This window comes from Pelodiscus sinensis, chromosome 4, assembly GCF_052426305.1.
Source record: "Pelodiscus sinensis isolate ZL-2025 chromosome 4, ASM5242630v1, whole genome shotgun sequence".
NCBI lineage: Eukaryota > Metazoa > Chordata > Testudines > Trionychidae > Pelodiscus > Pelodiscus sinensis.
The window spans coordinates 24,585,763-24,595,289 of NC_143055.1; the positions used below are offsets into that span (position 1 = coordinate 24,585,763).

At 35.7% G+C, this 9,527-nt stretch overlaps 1 protein-coding gene across 2 annotated transcripts in view; it reads left to right on the forward strand.

Moving 5' to 3' along the window:
* The window catches only part of JAKMIP1 (janus kinase and microtubule interacting protein 1), a 161,386-nt gene extending 153,148 nt beyond the window's left edge, over positions 1-8,238 (forward strand). The window contains exons 16-19 of one of the 2 annotated variants that reach the window (XM_089777801.1): positions 48-146; positions 3,086-3,187; positions 5,895-5,948; positions 6,841-8,238. In XM_089777801.1, coding sequence (XP_089633927.1) covers positions 48-146; positions 3,086-3,187; positions 5,895-5,948; positions 6,841-6,945 — 360 coding nt within the window. In that variant the 3' untranslated portion in view covers positions 6,946-8,238. Of the gene's footprint in view, positions 1-47; positions 640-3,085; positions 3,188-5,894; positions 5,949-6,840 lie in introns of those variants that run through there. The other variant, XM_089777802.1, reaches the window with a different exon arrangement.
* Positions 8,239-9,527: the final 1,289 nt, after the last annotated feature.

The window sequence follows — 9,527 nt, forward strand, 5'->3', positions numbered from 1 at the left end:
ACAGCTTCTTCTATAGTTTAGTATTATGAAATTTTGTTATCGCCTAGATTTACAAAATGGAGCTGGAAGAGCATCAGCTGAAGAACGAGATGCAGGACGCAAAAGACCAGAATGAGCTGTTAGAATTCAGAGTGCTCGAACTTGAAGTAAGAGATTCTCTCAGTTGTAAACTCTCAAATGGAGCAGAAATTATGTTTGAACCCAAGTTGAAATACATGTGACGTTCACTGGTGTCTGCTGCATGTGTAAGGGAAAATACTATAGATTTTTTTTGAATGCTGTATGTTTGGATTCTGAAAATGAATACCACAGCCTTAATATGTTTTGGAGAGAATGCTCACTAATTTTTACGAAGATGTAAAATAGCTAATATATACTGCATACAGTTTGTTTTGCACCTAATAAAATATTTTGTTTTGCAATATTTTGCCTTTTTTATTTATTTCATTTCCATAACTACACCTTTCTTGCATGTGAAATCACTTGGTATGCATACTATGGACATGGTTGGCATTATTTCAATTAACACATCTTCTCACATCTTGCATGCAAGGAAGTCTAAGGATACAATACCTCCATCACATCAACCTGTAATTGTTTTTAATTAAACTGATTTTCAAATTGACAACACTAATATAAATAAAACAAACTTCAAAGGGCAGATTTGCATAGCTCCTTTTTGAAAGAATTTCACTTACCTGAATTCTCTTCTTTGCTGGTATAGAACATCAATGGATGAGACATTCATAAATGTCAAAAAATCAAATCTTACAATCAGAACTGTAAATTAAAAATGTGAGGCACAAATATAACTTGTGCAAGTGAAAGTAATGTGTTCTTCATAGCAAGCTTCTTTCACGAATACTTTCCTTTGAGTAAACATAATAATAAATAATAGATAAAGTATTTCCAATATAAAGCCTATAATTTCCATGGGAATGGATGGTGCTTGTCACCATCCAAGTTATGAATGTTATGATGGAACGTTATGAATGTTATGATGGTAAACTATTGCCACTATATTGGTGTAATGCATTGTCACATTACCTGATAACAACATATCCAGTTTGAAAAGGCCCATCAACATTTTATCCCCATTTATATATAAGAATAAATTCTACAAAAGACTCTGTGTTACAGTTCCATAATTTTCTTCATCTTGTTCATTTCACTAAAATCCTTGGCATGTATAACCTCCATGGTAAAAAATGAAAATCCTATTCTCATCATGCTATGTGATCATTCTGCTTTTAATCTTTGACTCTTCTTAAAATCTTTTGTTTTATTATTTTATTTTACCATCTTTATAGTTAAAAGTCCATAGCATGTAATACAGATTATTCACTATGAGATTTTTAGTGTCTCAGTAGACATTCTGGGAAATGAAAAATGTAGAGTAACTTGTATTCTGTATATTTTACTGATTTTAAATTAACATACAGAATAAGTTAAAATTGGCAGCTAATTTAACAACCAATTTTCCAAAATTTAAGACGTCTTGGTAAAATTGATCTCATGCATGTAACTAAAGAATCACATGAAAACTAAACTGTCTTGGAGTACAGTGTATTTATTCTCCTCATTGAGTACCAATTTACTGAATAATGACTGAAGGAATTTCATGTGATTGCAAGTAAAGCATGGAAAAGAAATCTCTCTCATGATGGACAAATGCATAGGCACAAAAATGACAGATTGACAGCTGTAGCAAAATTATGCAGCTGTTGGAGAAAGTATTTGCATGCCTGGTGTTAAACTGAATTATTTCAGATGAAAATTAGAGTAGATTAGGAAATAGCATCAATTGTCTGTCACTTAGCACAGACAAATAACATATTTTAATGTTGTACCTAAAGATTAAAATTAGATTTTGTATAAATTAGGTATATGTGCAAGCCTCTATAGGAGACAATATGTGGGGGAAAAGGTGATGTGAAACAGAGCCTTTCACCTCTGGGTTGCAGCTTTAAATTCAGTTTACATTGGTAATGACCAAGTCATTATCTTTTGGTGACTTGTAAAATAAGAGCATGGTTGGAGCTCTTTTCACAAAAGGTAAGTGTCAATATCACAAATCAACAAAATGTCCTTCTTTTGTAGTTTTGGAAGTCAGGCTTTGGACAGAATGGAAATGGCAACTGAACTGTCCTTTCACCACTATTTATTTCTGCAGAGCAGAGCTAAAACTTCTTCGGGGAGTTGTGGGGAAGCTTGAACTGCTGTATGCCCATGCTATCTCTGTGCTGTGAATAAAGATGGAAGTTGGGGTGATTTTGATCTCATTTACACTGCTGTAATTCCACTAATTTCAGCAGGGTTACTCTTATTCAGAATAAGGCCCAGACCTACAGCTTCCAGATCTTCCAATCCATCCACTTTTATAAGCACATCATCATTTAATAAAAGATCCTCATTTGCTGAAAGAATACAGCTATTCCATGGAAATAATGGATCAGTATTTTGAAGAAATCCATGAAATGTGCTGAATATATTTTTAAATGTTTCAGTTTTAGAGAGAATCTCTTCTTGGCACAGAAAATGTTAAATAGAAAGTAGAATGTATTATACAAAACTGAGATGAGTAGTGAATTGCTGGACTTGAGGAATTAAAATGCGGAATGTAAGTTTTTAGCTATCTGCATTGCTAGTTTAGTCTGGTTAACATTAAGATTTATTACTGAAAAATTTCAGAACAAAAATGCATGTCATTTTAGAATAGACACAATTTCTTCAAGGTCATAATACTGACATTTTGTTCTGCAGCCTCACAATTGTCCACTTAATATGAAATACTTTAGAGGACTATCTAAGTTCCCTATCCTTATTATTGGATCCATATAAGTGGACCATTGCTTTCAATGTTGTATAGGCTCTGCTTGCATGGGTTCAATTATTGAATGAGGACTTTAGTAATCCTTAAAGTACCCTGAAGAGCATGAAAAACTTCTTGTGCTTTAACTGTGATTAGGGATCTACGGATTTCTTAATATCAGTAAATTTAGGTTTGTCATGAATAGCTTGGGGAGAAACTAACATTATTGTATAATCATATATATTGTTTTTTTTAAATGAAATCTTTCCCTAGGAGAGAGAACGAAGGTCACCGGCATTTAACCTCCATATAACCACCTTCCCTGAAAACAATGGAAGTGCACTTCAACTGTTCTGTCAACAGGAAGGAATAAAGGTAGATGTGGCTTCAATTGCTCTTACGATGGTTGGCTAACCAGGAGCATTGTCAGCAACACCCCTGTACCTACATGAACACTTTAAATCACAGTTACCTTAGTACAGCAGTGATTCAGATGTAAGAAATAGTTTTCTTCAGCAAAGAGAAAGATATGATCAAGTTCTGAGAAAAGAAAGCTGTAGGATGAATAGCAGGTGAAAGAGATTTCCTGAAAGAATTCTTCTACTTAGGTATGTCCACTCTGCATGGCTATGTTGGGATATCAGAGGTATCCCAAAATAGATACCCCATGTCTACACAAGCCGCCCATTGTTTTGAAATATTTTTTTAAATAATGACCGCACTATTTTGCCATCCCAGTAAACCTTGTTGCACGAGGGATAAGGAATGGCTCGAAATAGCATGTTGTTTCGAAATTTGGCACTGTGTAGATGTGTCAATTTTCAAAATAGCTATTTCAAAATAGATTTGTATCTTATTTCAGGTTTAGGGTGCTGTGTAGATGCACCCCTAGACTGCCAGGTATTCTTCCAAAATGAATGCCAGTCACTTGAGAATTTAGAAATAGCTTAAACTGAATAGTAGAAAATATATGTAGGGAAGAATATGATATGATCAGTTGATTTGTCATATGACTCCACATTTATTCAATACCAAATGTACAGTTGCTGCCAGAAAAGTGGCACCTTTTCCATTATTGGTTATGATCCCTGTAATGTCTCCAGGAGGACCTAATACAGCAAAACAAAAAAATAGGTTTACAGGATCTTTCGGAAAAGTCTTGTCTTTTCAAAAGAACTGTGTCTAAACTGCGGTTTCACTTTCGAAATAGCGTTTTTTTAAAGAAAGCTGTGATGCAATTATTCAAATGAAGCACAGGAAACTCAAATCCCAGCTTCATTTGCAATTTCAATATGTCAAATTTACATCCCTCTTTTGAAAGAGGGATGTAGTCTAGACATAGCCTAAGTTTTTTTGCTGAATCAGGGCCCGGGACCATAAGAAATATTATGCAAAGTCTTCTCAACTCAATGTGACCCTTTTTCCATTGGTCTCCCTGCCTTCTGCATGTAGTCCATGCCTTGCCTATGGACACGAAAACATCTTTGTGCTGAGACAGAGCTCAGGATCTATCAAGCCTGTGTATTACCTGTACTGCTATATGGGTCAGAAACCTGACCCCTGACAGGCAGACTTAGGAGCATTCCTGTATGTGCTGTTAGTGCCAAATCCTGAGCAAAAAGTAGTTTAACTTCATGCAAAATATCACAATCTTGTCATAATCTGGTCCTCCTTTCCTGCTACTCATACACCATCAACCATGGCTGGCTGGTGCCTAGTAGACATTGAGTTTGATTTAACTTGGTTTGTTTCAGTTGGCTTTAGATGAGGCCCATGATGAGCATATAATAAAGTCAATATCCAACACCTTACCTGCGTGCCTCAATGAGACAATTAAGTTTTACATGAATTGCTAGCCTTTCGCTGACATCACATTTAGTGTGAATTCGTTTCCATGCTGGTTCACCCACAATTCAATTCAGAATCTGAAATATCAGTGCAGTGCACAATAGGTCAAAGAGAACACAAACGGACTTTTAGACGTCAGATTCAGTGGGCTTTACTGGCAGTCCTAAAAATGTTTTTCTTTGTGAACTACAAAAATTAGATCTAGAAATCACTGAAATACAACGAACATGAATTTCACCATGCTATTGTTAGAGTATCTTGTTTGACCGTAACTACAGTAGCCCATACAATGTGCTAGCAAACTATAACACAAAAGATAATTTATATGCTCGCTATCTTACTGCATATATAAAAAAGAGGTTAACGGTAAAGGTCCTGTGAACATTTTACTGTGTACCAGAATGAAATGCCTTAGTAATCACAAGTCTGTTAGTAATGAGTAATAAACTTAAAATTTTAGATTATATATCTTTAAGAAACAGAATTATAATGAGACTTTCATCTCATATGCCATTGAAAGTGACCAATTAACATATTCCCTTTGTAATACTACCTTCATGGGACCCGGAGTCTTCTTTAACCTTCCTCTTAGTAGTCAAATATACTGTAGCAGATGCATCTTTTAGAAATACATAGATTTATATAGATTTCCAGTACCAAAAGTTCACTATTTTTAAGTGGCCTTTCATTTTAATTTTGACATGACAAAAGCTGTTTTAATATTTATTAACCTGTACTTCCATTTACTCATCTAAAAAGTGGGTAAAGTATATTGTACCACACAGGGTTGTTGTGAGGCTTAATTAATTGTTTTAATGCGTGAAAGCATCTTGGGAAATGATTTTAATGTCGATTTTTTTTTTTTCATATGGCATAGATTTAAAATGTGATTTGAATGTTAAATATTCCCTTACAATCAATAACTAAATTAAATGAAAAAAGAATAAGTATTTCTGTGCTTAATAGGATTAGTAAACTAAAAATGATGCATTTCTAGATCTATTCTATTAATCTGTTTTGTATCATCTATTTCTGCTCTTGAGACTGATTTACCACAGGCATTATTCATTTAATAGTATTAGAGATTACTCCAAGTGAAAAGTCTTGATCTGAAGACTAGCCCAAACACCAATTTTGAGATGTGTACAGTACAAAAAGTCCATGTGAAAATTAGTATCTTATACATGTGATGTATATTTTCCTTTATGAACAATGAATATTAAATATTTTCCAGGATGTGAATATTTCTGAACTTATGAAGAAGCTTGATATCCTTGGAGATAATGGGGTACCAATTTCTTTATTTCCAATATCTTTCTGGTTTTGTGTTTGTTTGTAATTGACACCTTTTTTGTTTGCTTACTCCCACAGAATGGCATGCCAGCAAATATTCATTAAGGGACTTTTTATGGATATATTTCCATATACAACAACAAATGTTAGGGCCCATTTTTGCCAATATAGGCGCACTCCCTTCAATGGGAATTGACAGCAGGGGTCACATATGTGTTTTTCAGGACTGAAGTGTGTCCCTGTTGAATGTCTCTAAAAGATGTTGCACAGGGAGCACACACAACATCACGTAATAAAAGTTAGAACAAAATTAGGAGTAGGAAATAAGTTCAAATGCATTTTTCTATATTGTTTCCCTCACATATTAATGCAGAGGTGTAGCTTCTACAAGGGTGCCTGTACACAGGAAAGAGTTTTACTTTGTCTGATCCACAAAGTTTGAAGGTTAGTTCTAGGTTATATTCTGTGCAGTAAGTTCCAAAAGCATTCTGAAAGCATGCAATGTTGTTCTGTTAAGTTACAGGGCTAATTCTGTAATGCTCCGTAGGCTTCAGTGCAAACATTTTTTTTTTTTTGCATTGAGGGCAGTCCAACTAATTAATATTTTTCCCATTTAAAAAAATCTCTAGTTTGAGACCATCCTAGACTATGATGTGTTTTCAAGGCATACTGAGAATGATGCAAGGAACTAACAAGTGTAGGGCTTGTGCTCACTTACTTTATCTTTATTATTTGTAATCACTGGATATTTTCTGTGCTTGTTTTTTTTTAAGAAAGAAAGTCAATGTTCTGTGACACACAGAATAAAATCAAAATCACTCTCATTTGTAATGAAGAATGGATTTACAATCCAATGTAAAATGCAGTTGCACCTTTTTGTATTTTAGAATTTGAGAAATGAAGAACAGGTTGCAATAATCCAAGCTGGGACTGTACTTTCCCTCTGTGAAAAGGTAGAATGCACTAAAGACTTTTGTTTGCATAAACACTGAGCATACCATCCTGGAACTGGCATGATCGGTCAGTGGCGCATGGCCTTTGTGTTCATTAACATGGAAGCGAGCATGGAGGCAGCATAAATCAGGGCTTTATTGGGACTGTGCTTGTGGAGGGCCCAAATAAATAGTCAGGCATTTCAAATATAACTTCAAAAATGGAAACTTCCACCCGCAATGTCATTAAAACAAAGCTGTAAAAATATTTTTGGATAAAAGAGGGCTATGATAGGGAATGCCATCAACCTCAACTCCCACTGATCTTTTTTGGAAATTGAGGGCACTCAGCACATTCTCAGTGCTTTGCAGGGCTCATGCCATGAAGATGTGTTCTGGATCCACTTCTCCAAGATGCTGGAAACCTCCTGGGAGGAGCTGAATACCATCCTCCCTCATGGAAGTCAGTATACGAGGAAGGTGGTCAGCACCTCACAAGACTGCTCTCTTTGTGTGCCACCTGAGCATTCTTTTGAAAGGACACCATAGGCTACTAGCTTTTGAAAAATTGGCCTTAATATTTCTCCATTAAACAGCCATAAATGTATGTCTCTCAAAACAATAAAAAATACTATACTGCTCTTTAACTTCCCATTCATTGCTTTACCTAACAGTATATATTATGATGAATGTCTTGCTAACTGTAACTTGCATGATGTTTTACCTCTTGAATCACACAGTTCAAGAACTTTGCACCATTATCTTGTTATCTCCCTTCTTGTGCCACATGGGAAAACTAGAATTATGAAAACATGATTCAGTATTTCTGTTGTTAGGGCTTAGGCCTCTCCTGGGACTTCACTGAGCTAGCATCATAGAGCTGCCTTGTGCTGCTGTGTATTAAGTAGAGAGGTTTAGAAACTCTTTACTGAAGAGTGTTTAAGTTTCCTGGCTGGTATGCCTGGCAGTCTTTGCCAGCATAAAAAAATATAAACAGTTAACTGCTCTTGGAAAATAACAACTTCATTTTACACACAGTCGTAAAAACCAATTGTAGCCAGCAAACAACTGAAATGATATATAACAAACCATTTATCATTTAAATAATGTTTTAGTTCCCAACCTGATAATTTTTGGTAGGTCTCTCTCTCTCTCTCACTCACACTCACACACACATTGAGTAATCTTGCTACCTTTTCCTTCTTGTCAGTCGTCCTTGTAGTTCAGCAACAGATCTGTGATCAAACAGAACAGATTATTATGCCTTCTGATGCTCACAACTCAAAGGAGGAGGAAGAGGTCCAAGAGGGTATAACCCATTTTTAGAAATATGATCTTCACTAGCACAACAATATCATAGAATATGACAAAAATAGTTTCCATAGGATGTATAAATTAGACAAGTCACCCAGTTCTATGTGTTAGCAGAACTTGCGCTCCACTTTCATCATTTGAAGAGAGAATGTAGTAATTAAATCAATAGCAATTTCAGTGAAATAGGATAAGAAGGAAAACATTTCCTTTTTATTAAAGAGGCTGCTATTGGGCCCCCTTCTAGTAAATCTGCTATTTGTAGGTTTATCTCTAGCCCTTCCATTTCTTAATTTCAAAATGGAAGGCTAGCGTGACAACACCATTCAGGTTAATTGGCTAATGATTCAACCAAGTGATTCGTGTAAACAACATGAAACTGAATAAGACTCTACAAATGTTCTCTCTGTCACCCCAGACAATCTTGGACCTTAGGCTCTAATAAGAAAAATAGAGACATCTACAGTAAATGGGTAGATCAGTAGACAAGAGGAAGTGCAAAATTACACACGCATTAAAGGCTGGACTAGGCAGCCCATACTCAAGCTGGTTTATATTCACAAGAGTGGTGCCACTGAAACCAATGAGACTATTTGAGTGAGTAAAGGTCACACAAGCTAGCCCTTTTATAGAGAAGTTAGTGACCACTCACATGTTATTTCCATTCGTATCCAGTCATAGCAATCCAGCCTCGAAGAATAATCAGTTTGTTGTCAATATGGGAAATCCTTTATAACAGAAAAAGAAATGATAAACAGGGTTTCAGTTCTTAAAATAATGGGATATTTTACACTTCCCCTGCAATTTTTTTTGTGCTTAACTCATAAGAAGTCTCCCTATTGACTTCTATCAATCCTCAGCTGACATGTGGAGATTTTTTATGATAGTATGAATTAATCCACATGACACACCTGTGAGACAGGGAAGTTCTATCCCCATTTTACTGATGGGGAGCTGTGGCACAAAGCAAATTAAACTGAACCTGGGTCTCTCCATGTCCTATCCACTAGACAATAATCCTAATCCATGGAGACAGCATTAATTCACTGACGCTGTTGCATATTAAAATGTACCTGTAATAAAGTGGGAATCATATTGCAATCACAGATACACAGAGTTCAATTATAGAGCCTTTTATTGGTGCACGCAGTCTCAGTTTTCCCTTTCCACTTTACTGTAGAAAACAGCTTCCTTCTGGTCCTATCACAAGGGTAGCTAGTTTGAGTTGCCCTAATAACCGAATCCAACCACTCAGTCCACTGAGTTCATCAACGCCTTAAACACCGGTAGGCAAACACTGCAAATGAAGAAGAAGAGATCCAGGCCTCCCT